Genomic DNA, 20539 nt, shown 5'->3' on the forward strand with positions numbered 1-20539 from the left:
TTATTTAAAGTTGTAATTTATAACCTTTAATTTTACTCCCTCCAATTCAATATAATTCAGTTAGCTATGTGATTTATTAATAGCATTGACATACTTACTTACAAGTCTAGATACGGTCTTTAGGTAAGCGTTTAATGTTTTTTGTGAAAAGTCGGCTATGTGATTTATTATTCGCATAGACATACTGATTGAGAACATTGTTGCTGTGACAGAATAATTTTAATGACCTAAAATATGTATTCCTGTTATAATGAAAAGTCTCCTGATGGTATGGGCTTTTGTTTATGCACACATGGCATTCCTTCTCTGGCAGAGGTTCCTAACCCTGACCCTGAAAAAGACTTTCTTAGACCAATTAATGTTTCTCCAAACATACCTGATTCAATTATTCAGATAATTAACAGCTATTGAGATGAGATTAGTGTGAAAAAAAAAGTTAAATGTGTAGAATGGGTCTACTTCACAAGGCTATTCCAGGAAACTAACTAAATAAAAATTTTTACTTATTTATAGCCTGGCTAATTTGCACCAATTTTAGTTCCACAAACAGAAATATTCTTAAGCCCTGTTCAGTTACTATTTTAACATATGCTTCTAGACAAACCTGTTTTACAAAACATTTTGAAAAAGCCAGTCTTAAAGCTAGGCTCAACTTGAAGTCTTTTGGACACACTTTGGGCTTTAATATTCATGTTAGGGGAAACCATACTCAGGAACGTCTCTAGGTTACGTATGTAACCCTAGTTCGACTGCTTTGTCCATGCTCTTAGTAATGAGTCTAATCAGTCAAAATGAAAGACAGGCTGTCACTGGCAGGGTGACGTCACGACCAGGGAGTATAAAGCGCACCTGGAGAGAAGACAGCTTCAGCTTCTGTAACCATGAAGGAAGCGCTGAAGAGGCGGCGGAGGTGTGGCTAGAGACGCAGCGTCGAAACGGCAGACGCGTAGACTTTAATTGTGGATGGAACCAGCATTTTTTGCAAACTGCTCCTGCAAAAACTCCAGCACTGAACCAACCGGGCAGTGGACTGGTCCAATTGGTGCCGAGAGCACCATGCAGTGAACAGATGCCATCTCGACCTTGGGATCGGAAACGCGAGGAGTGGGGGGGGCACGTTCTCCTCAAAGAGTGCCTGCCGGGAGCGGAGCAGCCACATAGGCATGCAAGCTCAGTGCTGGCAATCGGCTCTTGAGAGAGCCAAAATCGCATGCTCCACTCCCAAACAAGTCACACACAGGCTGTGTGTATCCGTTCCCCAAATGAAACAAGGACAGGGAGAAGCACACAGCAAAAAAACGTGTGCTTTATTTTCTTGGATGCCTTTATTCTTTGACAAACAGACAGACAAACATAAAATTTTACACAGAGCGCTTCATGAACAAACAGAAGCTGAAGCTGTCTTCTCTCCAGGTGCGCGTTATACTTCCTGGTCGTGACGTCACCCCGCCAGTGACAGCCTGTCTACAATTTTGACTGATTAGACTCATTACTCAGAGCATGGACAATGCAGTTGCGTTCCCAAATCATTCCGACGCAGCTTGAAGTTCCTGAAAGGAAACAAACGTCCCATGGTTCTGACTCCCACAGACCCAAATTAGTCCTAGTCCCTTTAGGAAAGTACTCCTAAGAAATGTTTTCCCCACCATGGGCAAGACCAGAGAGCTGTCAAAGGATGTCAGGGACAAGATTATTGACCTGCAGAAGGCTGTAATGGGCTACAAGACCTTCAGATTCTTCCCTTTTTAAATTAACATGCCAAAGGTGGTCTCTTTTTTACCAAGCTTTTTGCCCATTCCAGATTTTTGCAAGCAGTGTTGGGCAGTAACGCGTTACTGTAACGAAGTTACTTTTGACAGTAGTTAATACTGCAACGCGTTACTTTTAAAAATAAAGTAACTCCGTTACTGTTACCGTATAGTGCGTTACCCATTACTTTTATAAATGAATACATTTGGGCTGAAGTGTATCCTACAGTCTAACCTGTTTACAGCAGAGACGCATTGTAGGATTGGTGGATGAACCACTGTAAACACGTAGAAGACGCACTGTGGGCGTGTCTCCGATTATTCAGGTCTGTGCAGCAGTAATGGCGAGTCGAGGTGAGAGCAAGATGAGTTTCTCAAAGTGGAAATATGCTCATTATTTCACTTTAGTTGAGCATAAAGACAAAAACTTTTTAGTGAAATGTAAGCTGTCTCTTTCTGGTTCGAAACTCGTATCTACTGCGATAAACAGCAACTCCAATCTGTCGAAGCTCCTCGAGAAACTCCAAGCCTGGACGAAGCTAGAAGCTAACCCGGTGTTATGTTGTACATTGTTGATAGTTTTCATAAGCTGTTCAAATGTAACATTTTTAAGAGCTCAACACAACAGCTTTTATGATGCATAAGCCACTTTATTTTTTGATATTTCAGAATATATTATTCAGCTTGTTTTGTTATTTATTTCAGAAATCCTTGTGATATATTCAGTTTGTGCCGGTCTGTGTTTAAGTCAGTGTTTAAAAATGACATTGTGTTTAAGCCAGTTTTATGTTTGTATAGACCATAACGCATAAAAGGGCATTAAAGGGAAAAATAAAGAACGTTCTTTAAAAAAGTAACTAAAAAGTAATATTTAACAGTAACGCATTACTTTTTGGTGTAAGTAATCAACAAAGTAACTAAGTTACTTTTTAAATGAAGTAATGAGTAACTGTAACTAGTTACTATTTTTTAGTAACTAGCACAATACTGTTTGCAAGTCTATAATCATTTACCTGATGTCCTTTGAGAGTTCTTTGCTCTTGCCCTTGGTGGTAGAGCAGTTTGAATGGAAGAGGTTGATTCTGTGTTGGGTGTCTTTCATACACATAATGAGTTCTTTCTTAAAGGAACAGGCCTAATTTGGCTCTGTGGGAGTCAAAATTCTTGCTGGTTGGTAGGGAATCAAATACTTATTTCACTCGATCTAATAAAAAAAAAAGTGTATATATATATATATATATATATATATATATATATATATATATATATATATATATATATATATACAATGTTATTTATTTATTTATTTATTTATTTTCCTGTATGTTTTTATATTTTTTCTCTCTCTGTTAAAATAAACCTACAAAAAAAAATTCTGGACTTTGTAAGTGGGTACATTTACAAAATCTGCAGGGGATCAAATAATTATTTTCCCTTCTGTAAAATGTATGTGAAAACTAACCTAGAATATCAGATCTAAGGCACGTAGGGCTCACTGCATGACCTTGGAATTCACCTTCTGTGAGAATTCTTGGGTCCTGAGCCACCACTGAAGAGGTCTTATGTGCAGGAGGCCAAGTGGACGCTGCTGCCATAAGCCTAAGCAGTCTCTGAATCTCCTTGAATGTGAGTGACTGCCCTTCTCCGACCTTTCTGATGGCCGTAATGATGGACACAATGCGGGCAGAAAGCTGAAAAAACAAAGCTGAAATCTGAGAAAGCTGCGTGCGCATAGCAGTTGAATCCTATATGACACCTTTATAAGTGGTTCCCTGTAATGGAGCACACTCTTTTTAGTGTTCAGCCTAAACCCCAGCTGATTCAGGTGAGCAAGAACGCCATCTCGATGCTAGACCACTAACTGCTCTGATCAAGCTAATATCGATCAATCGTCTATATACTTTAGACACACTTTTAACTACACACAATTTACACACATCATGAAGGTGTGGAGTGATAGGGCAAGGCCAAACAGAAGAACCTGATATTGGTAAGCTTCGGCCCCCGAAAGCGAACCTCAGGAACTTCCTGTGAGATACATGAAAGTATGCATCCTTTAGGTCTACTGCAACAAACTACTTCTCCCGATGGGAGGCGCTGGGTTGGGGTTGGGGCTGCGCCCACCGAGCAGCCCTATGAGAGCAGCATGGGAGATACTGCTGGAACGGCCAGGAGGCAGGAGGGGGGCATCCAGCAGCACAGCTCTGTCATTGTCAGAGATTTAGGAAGTTAGGGTGGCCATGGACTGGTCAATGGCCTTAGTGGTCTCCTTTGTGGCTCTGCTGTACGGCAGAGCTCTTGCACCTGGTTGCCCATGATGTCTCCTACATCCAGCTCTTGCAGCAGGTCAGCTTGGTACACCTGCAACACCACCATGGTGTGCAGGCAATCCAGCGGCATGACCTGCCGAGGCATACACCTTACCCACCAGCGCTGACGTAGTACACAGGGGCTTGGTGGGTAATGTCGGGGCCTTGAGGGAGGATGCAATGCCCGGGGAGAGATAGCCTGCTCTTCAACCCAAGGCATGGCTCCATAATGTGATGCCTAAGCCCCATGACGTTAGAGTATAACGTGTAATAAAGTATAAGGTCTAAAGGGGCGGGCAAGAAAAGCTTCGCCCAGGACCTGGACACCTCAGTGTGCAGGTCAGAAACAAATGGTAGACGTGGAGGTTGTGACGACAGGAGCAGAAAGAACGCGTCGAGTTAACTGAACAGAGGGGTTTTCCCCTTATCCGCCAGCCAAGCTAGATCTAGCTTATCCACGGGACGTGTCACAACCTTCATGAGCTTCTCAACAGAGGAAGAGAGGCGGCGCTGCATGCTCTCATCACAGGGGGAAGAAACTGGTGAAAAGCATGCTTCCAAAGCCTGCAAACAGAAGTTGGACTGGGCAGGTGAAGTTTGAGAAAGGGACAAGCCCGTCCCTTAATGCTATAAATGAACAATTCTTTTTTATTTCAAAACCCACATACTACACAGACACAGTCTCACACACATGTTTAGATTGAAAAGTATAATGCTGTTGTGCTGATGTGGTTGTGTGCACTCATGACCAGCTGTTTAATTTTGTTCTCCAAAATGGAACTTCAACTTAGAGTTAGATCTGCAATCCCAGCAGAGCTCAGGAGGAAATGCTGGGGGTGCAGAGCCAAAGTAAAGCTGAGAACAAGAAAGAGAAGGAGGATAACTTGTGGTCTTAATATGGGAAATAACATTGATGAGCTGTGTGCATTAATTTAGACCCAGGAGTGCATTTTTTGTGATGGCTGCATTCAGACTTTCCCAGACTACAGTAGTTCAATACCCAGCTTTAGAACTATTAAGGTGGACAGGGACATTGCAATAATTGGTGAGAAAAGATACAGAGGTATTGGTGAAATCTGGACATATTACTTGGTTCTTCAAATGTAGAACCTTCAGCTGTAGGAACCTGTCCATATTATTTGCTATTATTTGTTTTGTCTTTAACCATGTAATATGGGACCTCCCCCTTTTCACAAGTTTGTCAAGAAAACAGCACACTGGATCTTCTAGAAGCAAATGCCACAGAAGCATAAAAATCTACTTTTCTGCCTCACCTAATATGAGATCAGAACCTCATTTTGTTAACACCCGCAGTTCAAAGTCAGCTTATAAGGATTGTAAGAGGTGGACTCAGGAGGCCAGTGTGATCTCACATCACTGCTTTGAAACAAAGGCTCAGGTGTGCTATACATCCAGATGGGGTTGACATAAAAACAATACTTAATATTAGACTACATTAATTTCTGTGATTATACTGTAGTGTACAGCTTTTCTGATGACTCTCTGGTGGTGGGGTATTTTAAAAATGGACAGGAATTCCACTACAGGGAACTGGTTGAAAGGTTTGTGGAGTGCTGCAGCAAGAGTCATTCTCCTCCTTAATATAACAAGACTATGGAGATGGTGGTGGATTTTAGAAGTATGAAAACTGTAAACCTGAACATCATGGGTGAGGAGGTTAGAATTGTCAAGCACTATATATTTAGGTTATTACTTGACGAAAAGCCTGGACAAAGGGACCAACACTAATGCTGTGTACAAAAAAATTGACTGAGCTCAACTTCAGTTCAGCTGATCTTGAGTCTTTTGGTGTCAATTGCTACAGCATAGAAAAAAATGCTCAAATCTGTGTATATAGTGTATATAATGGGATACTACATACTTAAAGTTCTAAAAGTAATTTTTCTGACAACTGTAAAGCAATACACTTACACAAAATATATAGCTACATTATAACGATTTCAATATTGAAAATTAATGCTTTACTTAGCATTTTAAAATAGCATTTAAAAACTTTTTCTTTTTCTTCTTTTAAATGTGTCACTACAGACAATAATGTGTGACCTGCTGACATAAAGAAGCTTAAAGTCTATATAAAATGGTTAAAAAATATTGGTTAACTAGATCATGAGCCTACATTGTTATCATATTAAACACTTTTGCAGATGGATGAACAGATTGGGGTTGGCAGCTATTGGTTATTCGCCTAATATCAAAGTTCCACAGGTGGATGAGGGTAAGACAAGATATTAAAGCTCATCTTTTATATGATTATTACTATATACACAGCCCTGTATATTGCATTCAATATTGTTTATTGAATTAATAATAATTAAAAAAAAAAAAGGTCACTTTAAATGATTTTTCTTTAAGATTACTGGAGTGAAAGTGATTATGACGATATAGATTCTTCCATGACTCTCAAGAAGGAAGGAACATCTTCCGATTCTGACAACTATTATCAGACATCCACAGTAGGTTGCATATGCTTTTGCAAACAGAGATTACCATACAACTAAACACAGGCATACATCGTAAAACTATTTACTCACTTAGTAATGCATTTCTTTTGTTTAAATAAAAAAAAAAAAAAAAAAAAAGATTTCATTAATATAGCCAATATATTTATAGCAGAATTCTATATTCTGAAATAATTCATTCTATGTACTGCCAAATATTGTATACATTAAGACTTAAGAAATAGTTAAACAAACCACCTAATGGTATCAATGTAAATCATTGACATCCAGAATAAAATTAACCTAAATGTGTACATTTAGTTTGAAATCATTATCAATGAGTAAAACAAATATATAAACACATGTTGTGCCACTCTTATGTTTGCCATTAATCTCTTTTACACTTTATCCTTTTCCTGGTTTCTACAATTTACTTAGTCTTATCATGTTTCCCTGGCCTGAGGTTCATAAAATGGTATGTTTAAAGTATTACCTAACTTTCTGAGCTGTGTAAACTTGATCAATTTCTTTTCATGTTCTCTGTTTTTGCAGATCAAGTCTTCTAACCTTGTTCCAGAGCCAAATCATGTGCACCATTTGTCCAGTGAATCCACATATTCCCACTCTTCAGCGGCAGACTCGAGTGGAGGTGGAGATGGAGGAGCATCAAGTAACACCCATTCATCAAGCTGCCACTCTGGCCATCCTGAGCGGCGCTCATGGCAGGACCTGATTGAGACACCACTGACAAGCTCAGGCCTGCATTTTCTACAGACAGATAGTGATAGAAGTTTTAATGGGGCAGTTGGGTCTGTGCTACTATCTTCTGAACACAGGAGACAAGCCACCCTTCCCGCACGCAGGCAGCACTTAGACTGCAATGGACCTTTCCCTCTGGACAAAGTAATGCAGGCATATTGTATAACCCAAAAGCAACGTAGCCAGAGCCTCCCACGGCATCATGAGATGGTAGCCAGGAGTGTACCAAGGGGCTTTGAAAAGAAAGATGAAAAAATTATGGATGAGATTTCTGTTAAAAACAGCAAGATCACCAATGATGGTAAGCAGTGAAAAAGCTTGTTAAATTAATCTTAACTTTTACTTCATTCATGTAAGCTGGTGCATTTTTCCCAAGATTTTGGGGATTAAAGTTAAAATTGTCATTGCATGAACTGGTCATTGATGCTGGCTATAGGATAATGAGGCTGATGACATCTAAAACCAGTGCATTAATCTCTTGTATTTTCCCCAAAAATAAACACTTGCCCTGAAATGGGGTGCATGCTGTACAATACAAATAACATAGGGTATGGAATGCTGTGGAAAATATATTTTAATTAATAGGAGGAAAAAAAAAAAAAAGATTTAATGAAAAGATATTATCATTAAAGGGCAGTGCTCATGCCCCAAAGCATATTTCAGGGGTTTTTGACCAAAGCAGACGTTAACCATGGTATTTTTAATGGTAAAGGTCTTAGGCTGCTATTTTTTGCTATTATTTTCATTGCCATAAATGCCAGATGGAAAATGGAACCTTTTGATATGGTGTAGCATGCATAGAGGTTGCTGACTCAGAAGCAGAAATCAGACACTACGGTAAGATTATTAAGATTAAGGGAGCAAGAAGTGAGTAAAGGATGTGTAGTTGGTTGTCCCAGATAGGAGTGGGAATCAAACCCAGGGTTTCAGAGATAGAGTCAGGTTTTTCAAGTGCTACAGGGGAAGGTAAGAGAATCATCACATTGCTCGAATATGAGCCACCAGTGAAGAAGGTCAGCACTCTATTGAAAAGAGTACTGGCACAGTAGGCTGGGCAGAGTGTGGTGGAAAACCAGCAAACAGACGAAGCAGGAAGTGGATCCGAGGTACAGAGAGCAACCACTGTAAGACTTGAGAATACGAGTGGTGTGTTTTTTGTGTGTATGTAAGAAGAACAGGATGTTATCTAGGTGAACATAAACAATGCTATTTAAGTTGTCTGACAGGACCAGTAGTAACAGGACTATGTGGTGAGTGACACAAGGCATTGATCTTTGATCCAGGGCATAGAGTCTGTTCTGTTTTCAGCAAACATGATGCTGTGTATATGACCAACATCTACGTTTAGGTCTCATTAATTAAAATTATATTTTTCTAAAAATATTGTTTGGCACCATTTACCATATGGTTTTATTGAAAATGAGCTTTGTTCTAGCTACACTTTTTGCTTTCAATTAAAATTCTTGAATGAACACTCCCAGAAAAAATGGCATCTGTCTTGAAATCTGTCTATACAATATGTAAACAGTCTTTTTTAATACAGGATTGTAAATTTCAGATTGGATGGAGATGGCTTTAAAACCATTCCAAGGTCATGAATTAAGTTTTTTTTCTTTTTACAATGATACAGTATATACATGAGTGCTCCAGATTAAATAAACTGCCGTATGTTCTGCTTTTATAGAGAGATTCAAATTTGATAAATAAATTCTGTTGTGCTTTATGGTCACTTATTAGTTTTTGTTCATAGGAGTTGGAAAGAACCACACTTGTTGGGATCTGGCTAAAAAAAAAGAAGCTAGCACCTGTCCTTTTTCCACAAGCAGTATTCTATGGCCTAGTAGCATCATGTAAAGAGTTGCCAATTGTGGGCCAGTATAATCTTTTTAGAGAGCTGCCCAGTTCTGCTATAGAAGAAACAGCCAGTGATGTGGCAGTGGAGAAGAGGTATACTATGTCCAAATCTTTCCCACTTCCTGGGGTTGCAAACATCTGTATCTTAGACATACATTATCTCAACAGTGTGTTCTAATCTTAAACCGGGAGGATCACAGTTCCCAAGTATTTATTGGCTCAATTACCCTATGATGTCCAAGACTTTAAGTTTTTATATATGCAAGTAGTCACCCTAAATAAAATGTAACTAAATAAATGTAAGATGGGTATCGTTTCAAAATGACTAGATAGAGCAAGTGTAACATCTAATATATTTCTGACAAGTTCCAGTGGTTTGAAATTAAGGCAAATTGTGGGGTTTTGTGCAAATTTTACAGAATATAAAATGCAAAAGTATAAATGGTTTATCAAAGGATGTGTAAATGCTGACATTATTGTACACCTGCTTGATGTCCTCTAAATCGCCAACTCACAATCTGATTGGTTAAAGCAACAGCGAAATTGTCATAATGGATAAGATTATATATATATATATATATATATATATATATATATATATATATATATATATATATATATATATATAAAATCTTATCCAATATGACAATTTTGCATGCATACTGTACAAATGACAAATATTTGACCATGTGAGCTAGCAGATTAGAAAGAAATGTTGACTCAATGTCCTTTACATCTTATGTCTCTAGAAAATGAATGTCATGATGGGAAAGAGGTAGATGGACTTGAAGAGCTGTACTGTAGTTTAGTGAAGGCCAACCTCTCTGTCCTTGGTAACTTTCAACCTGCTACCAAGCAGGAGCTACGCCACCTCTTCCTCAAACGCTGCAGAGATCCCCTAATGAACAACAAATTGCACCATGTACGGGTTCTTAAAAGCACACTTAAGGTGGGTCAGCTATTCTCTTTTCATTTACAATAACAGCTACAAAAAAACAACAGCCACTATTTCTATTGCTTTTCTTGCTTCTAGTTTTTGTAACCTCTTCACCACCATTGGAAAGAAAAAAGAGCTGTCAAATTATGTCAGGGACGATATTGTAGACCTGCACAAGGCTGGAATGTGCTACAAGACCATCAGATTGTTGTATGTTTTTGGTCATTGTCATACTGGGAGACCTATCCATAACCCATCTTCAGTGTTCTGGCTGAGGCCAGAAGGTTCTTATCCAAGATTCTACAGTGCATGGCCCTGTTCATGTGGTGAAGTCTTCCTATACCCTTAGCAGAGAAACAGCCCCAAAGCAGAATGTTTCCTCCTCCATGTTTGACTGTGAAGATGGTGTTCTTGGGGACATATTCATTTCTCTGCCTCCAAACACGGTGATCTGAGTTGATGCCAAAGAGCTCAATTTTGGTCTTATCTGACCACATCACTTTCTCCAAAGCCTTCTCTGAATCATTCAGGTGTTCAGCGGCATATTTTACATAGGACTGTTTATTTGCATTCTTAAGCAGAAGTTGTGACGAGTCTTGATTTTCTCCGTACTTAGCCATGTCAAGGGGGAATGTGTGGAAGATTAGGGAGGTTACATTCCGCCCGTGTCCATCATCATGTGGAGCAACCATCTTGGGCAGGGACCCTCACCCGATGTGCATCGTGTGCATGGGCCCAAAGCACACTCAAACGTCGCTCGTGGACCTACAAGCATGCGTTCACTGTGCGTTAGTGCCGGTGAAAACTTTAGAGTTTAGAGTTTAGAGTGACGGCTGAGACTGGTGGTGGCTAACCAACAAGACCCATGTCTGTCCGGTGCTACAGCGATATCCACGGCTGTTAAACATCAGCCGCAAGCTACCATGAGCAGGGTGGACTCGATGGAGGCCGAATCGCCGGTCATGCCACCTCTGTTCAATAACCTCCTCACAGAGAAGGAGGAACGACCGTGCCACGAGGATGCAGAGGGCAAAGCTAACTCTGATCTCCTCAGTTTGAAAATGGAGGACAAGGATGAGGATGACAGTGGTTCCTTCCTGGTCCAACAGTCGAGACCCCACAGTGTGGGTGACTCGGCCACGCAGGTGGACAGTAACCTGCACGAGGTATTTAAGCGAGCTGCAGCTTAGCTAGGCCTAGCTTGGCTCACGGCCCAGGACGCGGAAAAAGCTGAAAGGGATCTTTATGACGGAAAAAGGCTCAACCCGCAACCGGACAACTCCTGCCCGCTGTACCAGCTTGCATGAAGGAGATGTTTTGCCATTGGTCTAGCCCTTTAAAAAGCTAGCTTCCCGCAAAAGGGTGCACTAAGCTAAAGATTCAGAGGATGAGAGAGCTGGGGTTGGCCGAACCCCCAACGGTAAAGTCGTCGGTGGCCTACCATCTCCATCGGAGTCGGCGCTCTATTTCCACCACCTTTTAAATTTCGCTGGCAAGCAAAACGGAAAGACTGACGGCTGGAGGGAGTGCTTGCTCTTACAGTGGAGCCCACCCCTTCGACGTGCGAACAAAGAGGAACAAAGGTATACAAGGGTCCTCTTTTTGCGCAAGTCGCGTGCATGCGCTGCTCAACCGTGGGTGTTAAGCACGATTTTACTTGGGTACCGGCTTCAATTTGCTATGAAACCACCCAGGTTCAACTGGGCATTAGTCTCGGTGGCCGAGGGAGAGTCGGCTCACGTCCTAACAGCAGAGATGTACTCTCTTTTGTGCAAAAGGGAGATCAGAGTGGTGCCTGAAGGGGGAAGCTATCAGGGCTTTTACTCCTGGTACTTTGTGATCCCGAAGAGAGGAAGCACTCTTTCATCTCTTTGTCCGATCTTGGACCAACGTGTGTTAACCAAGCACCTAAGGAAATACTCATTTAAAACGTTGACACACAAAGTGCTCTGTCAGTCGATCCGTCCAAATGATTGGTTTGTAACGATCAATTGGACATTTATTTTCACATAGACATTTACCTGTCTCACAGAAAAAATAGGAGGTTTGCACACAGAGGCACTGCCTACAAGTTTCAAACTTTTCCGTGTGGACTGTCTTTAGCTCTAAGAACTTTCAGCGAATGTGTGGAACCGGCTCTTTTACCATTGAGGAACAACGGGATACAAATTTTGTCCTATATAGACGATTATCTAAAATGCTCCTCATCGAGAGAGCGAACGATCGGAGATGCAGGGAGCTTGGCCATGCATCTCTACAGCTTGGGATTCAGAATAAACAGGAAAAAAAGATTCTTGAAACCCGTGCAGTGCACGGAATATCTAGGGCTCAGTATAGATTCCCTCTCCTATCGAATCGCGCTGACAGAGAGGAGAATAGCATTTCTCATACAGTGTCTCTCCCGTATTTAGGAGGGGACTATGGAGTGTGCTTACAGATGCTGGGTTTAATGGCCTCGGTAATTTCTGTAGTACATTTGGGACTTCTCAAGATGAGAGATTTTCAGCGTTGGGTTTCGCATCGGCAGTTGTGTCCCTGGTGACATCTGCAGTCGACCGGTCATAGTAACGCGTGCATGCGTCAAATCGCTCCGCTGATGGGGAAAGACTCTTCGGTCGGGGATTCCCTTGGGGGTGGTAACGTCGAGAGTTACTATGATGACGGACACGTCCCTATTAGGCTGGGGAGCGACCCTAATAGGCAGAGCTGTGAATGGCGTTTGGCCTCCACAGCTAATCCTGAGACATATAAACTACTTGGAGCTGTTGCCAGTGTTTCTAGCACCTTAAACATTTTCTGACCTTCATAAAGGGCCAACATGTCCTAGTGAAAACCGACAATTCCACGGCGGTCGCTTACATCAACAGGCAGGGAGGCATACGCTCCCTCCAGTTGCATCAGTTGGCAAGAAAACTGATAATGTGGTGCGACATGAGATTCTTATCCATCAGAGCCACTCATGTCCCAGGCGTGTGGAACAGGGGTGCAGATTTATTGTCATGGGGAAACCCCTATGGTGGAGCAGATATGGCAGTGATACGGCTGGGCTGCCGGATATCTCTTTCGACTCACGAGAAAATGCTCAGAAAATGCACTGTTGGGTGTGGACACTTAAGCCCACCCATAGACGAACTTCCTTTTATATGCATTCCCTTCACTGAGCTTGATTTCCCCTACTCTAGTCAGAGTCAGGGAACTGGGCTTGTCACTGGTTCTGATAGCTCCACGTTGGGCATCCAGACACTGGGTCGCTAAGATAGTTCAACTGCTGTCAGATCAGCAATGGCAATTCCCTCTATCGAGGGACCTTCTGTCCCAGGTGGGAGGGGGCATTTATCATCCCCACCCAGACAGGGTAGCTCTCTGGGCCTGGCCCATGAAAGGTGGAACTTTAGTAGGCAGGTTTACCCCTATCAGTTATACACACAATTCAGAGTGCCAGAGCCTTAGCTACTCGCACACTTTAAACCAATAAATGGCGAGTCTTTGAAGAGTGGTGTGGCTGTAGTCACATTGTCTCTTTCCAGTGTTCAGTGGGAGACATATTATGTTTTCTCCTGGATTTGCTGGACAAAGGGAAAGCTTTCTCTACTTTAAAAGTATATCTAGCAGCTATTTCTGCATGTCATGTCGGGTTTGGCAACAGACCTGCAGGTCGGCACCCTTTAATAAGTCGTTTTATGAAAGGAGCATGCTGTAAGAGGCCGGTGTCTAGGTGTATGGTTCCACTGTGGGATCTGTCTATGGTCTTGGAGGCCCTTTCTCAACACCCTTTCGAGCTATTGGATAGCATAGGGTTGATATTAAGACAGCACTGCTTGTGGCTCTGGTGACAGCTAAGCACGTGAGCGAGCTGCAAGCCCTGTCTGTCAGTCCATCTTGTTTACAGTTTTGCCCCTTTTGTCCTAATCTGGAGTTTGTACCTAAAGAAATAGATTCTTCTTATAGATGTCCCATTGCAGAGATCTTGGCTTTCCACCCTCCTACATTCTCTTCTCGGGAGGAGAAGAGGTGGAATTCCTTGTGCCCGGGGCGGCAATCTATACATATGTCAAGAGAACAGCAGGCTTCAGGAGGAATGACCAGCTGTTTGTGTCTTGGGCTGCTCCTCAAAAGGGGAAGCCATTGTCAAGGCAGCAGCTGTCCCACTGGATTGTTGAGGCTATATCTCTAGCATATGAATGCAGAAGTTCTCAGGCATCTGAGGGTCTAAGGGCCCACTCTACTAGGGGGATGGCAACATCATGGGCCCTACTTAAGAGAGTTTCTGTTCAGGAAATTTGTGCGGCAGCTGGTTGGGCAACGCCACACACCTTTGTGTGATTTTATAGACTGAATGTGTCTAAGTCATCCTTAGCACATGCAGTGCTAGGGGCCAGAATGTCAGAGCCCATGTAATTTGGTAACACTTTTAGTAACACTTATTATTTAATTGTTTTGATGCACCGTTCCAACTTTAGTGAGACATGTTGCAGCCATCAAATTAAAATTTTCTTTACATGGTACATTTCATCAGTTTGAATATTTGATGTTTTCCATGTTTTATTGTGAATGGTGGTTTTTAAGTTCTGAGCTGCATTCTGTTGATTTATTTTGCACAACATCCCAACCTTTCAGTTAAACTTAATCTTTAGTGATTATCTTGAAAAGTCTGGTTTGCTAATGCATGCTTTTCTATTTTTTCTCTCTCTCAGGCAAAAATGGATGAGTTAGCTATTATTGATCAACTCCTGGAGGGCCCTGGCCTCACAGCAAAAATGTTTTGTCAGTGGAAACGGTGCCATTATGAGCTTTTTCTGGATATCTGCAAGTTGACCTCAGGCAACAATGGGGCAGCTGAGTTTTTACCATTGGCTGCCCCTCTCTTGATGCACTCACACTCTTTCATTGAGACGCATGTGTGATATAAAGGCCAACCTAAGTTAAGAAAAGGCCTTAGGTCTTACAGATTACTTGCAGTTATACTGAAGCAACTGACCATTTAAGCAATTTAATGTGTAAACAAGATGAAAAGCTGAATACAAATATTTTTTTAAATGGCAGCATTGCTACAAGGTGCCTATAGCATGTCAATCATGAACGCATTCTTTTCTAAAACACTAAAACTATGAATTTCTTTTTATTATGATAATCAATACATAGTGTTTTCTTTTGGTTTTGGTTGATTTAGTAGTCAGTTGCTGGAAGGGAAGTATATAGTAAGATAGTTACTATTTCTTCCACATCACTGTACTTTTTGTAGTTTGTGCTAATAAACTTATGATACTCTTTTCATTTATATTGCTGAATATGAATAATGATAAATAATGAAAAATAGAAATATTAAACGGTTGTTGTGAACATGACACACATCAATGGGAGCTTTTCACTGGAATTTTTAAAATAAAGTAGACACTATTTAGTGGATGCATTACTTCAAATCAGAAACAGAGCTTTATGTATGCTCAAAAGTAGCCACTGTTTTAACTGTGATTTATCCTTGTAAATGCAAACTTTTGATTACATGCATACAGAATGTATAACAGATTTTGCTTGGTTAATTGTTGTTAAAAAAAGTGTGGATGATAACTAGATTTTTGCATTTAGAAAGATTTCTAGACTGTGTTTCAGTTAATATCATTGATTGTTTTGTTTGATATGCATTGTTAATGTCACAAACTGTGCTGCATAAGCACGTATAAGCACATTACAGTATAAAGATGGTATGAAAATATTTTTATTATACATTGATACAAAAGTAGTAAAACATTGTGTTACTACATCACAGGATATTAAACTGATCAGCAAAGAATGGTGCATAAAAAGGCACTTTATTATAAAGTAGTAAGATAATGTATTATTTTCTAGCAAATCAAAGCAGTTCTGGCATATATTTATATACAGTATTATATCTGGTCAATACCAACATTCATTGTTAATTAGTTAAACTGAGTTTGCTGTCACAAAAGAAAATGTATTCTGCAAATGTTAAATATATGCAAATATGAACAGGCACATTGACCAGGAAAAATTATTTGAGGTCAATCTAATCATATTTTCTTAAAATATTCAAATGTTGTTTTTTTTTTTCTTTTTCTCTAAGTAATGGTCTCAGAGAGAAGTACTGATTCAGTGCATGTGGAATAATTAAATCGGTATTTCTTTATTTATTTTTGCTGACCAAATTAGGTGAATTAATGAATCAGATAAAAAGCATTAATTTGCTTTATATAAATGTGATGTAACCCAAAAATATTCTAAATATATGATATTATGTGATATACCTTGTAATAGTACTAAATGAATAATTCTGGGTTATGCAACATAAAAATGTCAGAATATGTTTGTTTACTTCTGCCAGGCCAAGAGGGCACATCTATATTTTGTCTTTAATAAACTTCTTTTCTTGCCATTTTTTATTTTATATATTTGCTTCACTGTGTTAAAGAAAATGGCATTTAGATTTTATTTATTTATTTTAATTTTTTGATGTTTTAATGATTAATATTAAATATAATTTTGATTGTAGCTTTAAAACAATGTAATATTAATTTGTTATAATACTGCATTAATACCAGCTTAATCAATATAAGTATGTGTATGTAATTTTTTGTATTTATTTTTTATATATTTGTATTTGTTTGTTTGTATATGAAAGATCTGCTTTAGAACATCTGCTACTTTCATTTACACATTTATAATTATAGATCAATCTAAGGTCAGTAAGATTGGACTTTACTGTATGTTCTTTTAGGGAGTGTACTCCTTATGGAACACTGCACAGGTGTGTAAGACGTAAGTTGCACTGCGACATTAAAAAAAGGAACATATTGCTCTTTTTCAAGAAAAATTACTACAAGCCAAGGGTTCTCTTTCTTTCCTCTCTCTCTCTCTCTCTCTCTCTCTCTCTCTCTCTCTCTCTCTCTCTCTCTCTCTCTCTCTCTCTCTCTCTCTCTCTATATATATATATATATATATATATATATATATATATATATATATATATATATATATATATATATATATATATATATATATACACACACACACACACACACACACACACACACACACACACACACACACACAGTATCTCACAAAAGTGAGTACACCCCTCACATTTTAGCAACCGTTTTACCCATTTTAGTATATCTTCATAAGGGACAATACTACAGAAAAGAAACTTGGATATGTTTAAGAGTAGTCAATGTAAAGCTTGTATAGCAGTATATATTAACTCTCCTAAAAATAAATGTATGGCCATTATTATCAGAAGTCTGCTAAAAAAAAAGTAAGTACATCCTAAGTGATAACAGCTTTACTTCGCTTAACCATGCAAAGACACATGTCTTATTCATCATGTTCATGTTTTTGTCTGCTTGACAGGACTTTTGTCTGCTTTAAGTACAATTCTCTCATACTGACCACTGGATGTTCAACATGGCACCTCATGGCAAAGAACTCTCTGAGGATTTTGAAAATTTGATTTGTTGCCATGTGTCCAATATCCAACCGCTATAATAAAATGTTTTATAATAAAATGGTTGCTGAAATGTAAGGGGTGTACTAATTTTCGTGAGCTACTGTGTGTCTGTGTAAATATATATATATATATATATATATATATATATATATATATATATATATATATATATATATATATATATATATAAAGAAGAAAAAACAATATTTATTCTTCCTAAAGTAGCATTTTTGTTTCATATATAAAATATATTAACAGAAGGAATTTAGATTGTAAATCTATATTGTACTTTTGAGTTCAATAAAATAAGTCACTGCATAATAAATCTAAGTGTTGGAAATTATTTGCAAATCATTTTATATTTTGCAGGTGTTTATTTTAAGTTTAGGTGTTTAATTACCCAACAAATAATACTGTCATGAAGGATTCCTATCTAGCTTGAAGGACCAATTGTAAGGGATTTCACTATCTGGTGTGCGGTGGAGGTTCAGGTTCAATCAGGACATCAGGCCCCAGCATGTCAGTAAAAACACGGTACAGGATTCAGACCACTCAAACTTTACTGGGTTTAGAATTGATCGTTTGTGATTCCTGCTGCCAATTGCTAGCTGCTGTTCATTGCGTGATGCTGAATGACTACTGCTGCTCAGTGTTCTGGCCTTTTATACTCTTTATGAAGAACGGTGCACCATCTGTGAGCAACAGTATGGTTTTATGCCAAGGAAGAGCACCACAGATGCATTATTTGCTTTGAGAATGTTGATAGAGAAGTATAGAGGGGTTCCCTCGTGGTCTAGCGGTTAGATGTGGTTGCGTTAGGAAGGGCATCCAGTGTAAAAACCTGCCAAATCGAACATGCGGATCACAAATTCCGCTGTGGCAACCCCTAATAGGAGAAACCGAAAGATGTGATCGAGAAGTATAGAGAAGGTCAGAAGGAATTGCCTTGTGTGTTTGTGGATTTAGAGAAAGCGTATGACAGAGTGCCAAGAGAGGAGTTGTGGTACTGTATGAGGAAGTCAGGTGTGTCAGAGAAGTATGTGAGGGTGGTGCAGGAACGACGAAGTGTGTGGTAGGAACGACAGACTGGTTCAAGGTGGAGGTTGAGAAGGTGGAGGAGTTCAGGTACCTGGGGTCAACAGTGCAAAGTAATGGAGAGTGTGTTAAAAAAGTGAAGAAAATAGTACAAGAGTAAAAGGGAAAGTTTATAGGACTGTGGTGAGCCTGCGATATTGTATGGTTTAGAGACAGTGGCATTGAGTAAAAGACAGGAGGTGGAGGTAGAGCTGGAGGTAGCAGAGCTGAAGATGTTGAGGTTTTCATTGGGAGTGATGAGGATGGACAGGATTAGAAACAAGTTTGTTAGAGGGACAGCGCATGTGGGATGTTTTGGAGACAAGGTGAGGGAGGTGAGATTGAGATGGTTTGGACATGTTCAGGTTCAGGTTCAGGTTTTGCTTTCTATTGAACATTTACTCGCGTTGTGGATTCCTTGTCCTGAGCGGATATTCTTTGTTTGCTTATCGTCACGGCTTAAGGGTGTTTTTGGTTGAACTGTTTAATAAAGACAATGATTGAGTTATTTCCGCTTCCGCGTCATCGGCCTGACAAAAGAACCGACCGAAACTGAAAGCGGATTCGCCATACCGTGATTTCGACCGTGATGGATCGGCAGCTGAACCTGGCTTCGGATTCCCACCAGAAGCTCAGTGCCGCTCCTCGCGGTTCAGAACCACAGACGCCAGATCATGCGAGCGCGAGCGTGAGGGGATTTCCGGCTCGTTTCTCCGAGGAGAGAGACGAATTGGGCGGATTCCTGCAGAGCATCGGCGAGTATGTGGAGGAACATTTTTCCCAGTTTTCCTCCGAACGAGCCAAGATCGCCTTCTGTATTTCCCTCCTGTCTGGTGACGCTTTCTCCAAAACCAGCACATTATGGAGCGCCAAAGGGGGCAATTTCGAGGTTATCGGGGTTCTTCTGGGGATGTTTGGGATGGAGGTGGCGGATCCTCACAACAGTCCCCTCAAGGATGAAAGTGCTCCGTTCGTGAGTCCTTCAGAGCGCACAGCTCTGTTCGAGGATTCTCTGAGGTTCTCTCCATCCCAAGGTGCTTCAGAGCGCATGACTCTGTCCCAAGGTTCTCCCAGGTGCGTGACTCCGTCCCCAGGTTCTCCCAGGTGCGTGGCTCCGTTCCCAGGTTCTTTAGGGTGCGCGGCTCTGTCCCAGGATTCTCCAAGGTGCTCGGCTTCATTCCAAGGTTCTTCAGAGCACGCAGCTCTGTTCCAGGATTCTCCCAGGTGCGCGGCTCTGTTACGAGATTCTCCCAGGTACGCGGCTCCATCCCAGAGCTTCCATGAGCACGCGGCTACGTTCCAGTGCATCCGAGTGCGCAAGGATCCGTTCCATGGCATCCAGAGCTTCCACGTGCACACAGACCCGTCACGTGCCACAGACCCGTCACGAGCGCGCCGAGCCGGCACAGACCCGTCACGAGCACGGAGAGCTGCCACAGACCCGTCACAGTGTTTCCCCGAGCGCGTCGCGCCGTCACAGTGTTCCGCCGAGGGCGCCGCTCAGCTCCAGAGTTCCGTCGAGGGCGCCGCTCAGGTCCAGAGGTTCGCAGAGGGTGCCGCTCAGCTCCAGAGTTTCGCCGAGGGTGCCGTTCAGCTCCAGAGTTCCGCCGAGGGTGCCGCTCAGCTCCAGGGTTCCGCCGAGGGTGCCGCTCCGCTCCAGAATTCCGCCGAGGGTGCCGCTCAGTTCCAGAATTCTGCCGAAAGTGCCGCTCAGTTCCAGAATTCTGCCGAAAGTGCCGCTCAGTTCCAGAGTCCCCCAGAGAGCTCATCCCCGTTCCAGAGTCCCCCAGAGAGCTCATCCCCGTTCCAGAGTCCCCAAGAGAGCTCATCCCCATTCCAGAGTCCCCAAGAGAGCTCATCCCAGCCACAGAGTCCCCAGGAACGCTCATCCCAGCCACAGAGTCCCCAGGAGCGTTCATCCCAGCCACAGAGTCCCC

The 20539-nt window shown here is 41.2% G+C and overlaps 1 protein-coding gene across 3 annotated transcripts in view; it reads left to right on the forward strand.

Moving 5' to 3' along the window:
• The window catches only part of LOC124386376 (connector enhancer of kinase suppressor of ras 2-like), a 103910-nt gene extending 86937 nt beyond the window's left edge, over positions 1-16973 (forward strand). For 2 of the 3 annotated variants that reach the window (XM_046850183.1, XM_046850185.1), the window contains exons 20-24: positions 6223-6293; positions 6431-6531; positions 7069-7576; positions 9879-10078; positions 14761-16973. In XM_046850183.1, coding sequence (XP_046706139.1) covers positions 6223-6293; positions 6431-6531; positions 7069-7576; positions 9879-10078; positions 14761-14970 — 1090 coding nt within the window. In that variant the 3' untranslated portion in view covers positions 14971-16973. The remainder of the gene's footprint in view (positions 1-6222; positions 6294-6430; positions 6532-7068; positions 7577-9878; positions 10079-14760) is intronic. The other variant, XM_046850184.1, reaches the window with a different exon arrangement.
• Positions 16974-20539: the final 3566 nt, after the last annotated feature.

The sequence above is a fragment of the Silurus meridionalis genome, chromosome 5, assembly GCF_014805685.1.
Source record: "Silurus meridionalis isolate SWU-2019-XX chromosome 5, ASM1480568v1, whole genome shotgun sequence".
Classification (NCBI taxonomy): domain Eukaryota; kingdom Metazoa; phylum Chordata; class Actinopteri; order Siluriformes; family Siluridae; genus Silurus; species Silurus meridionalis.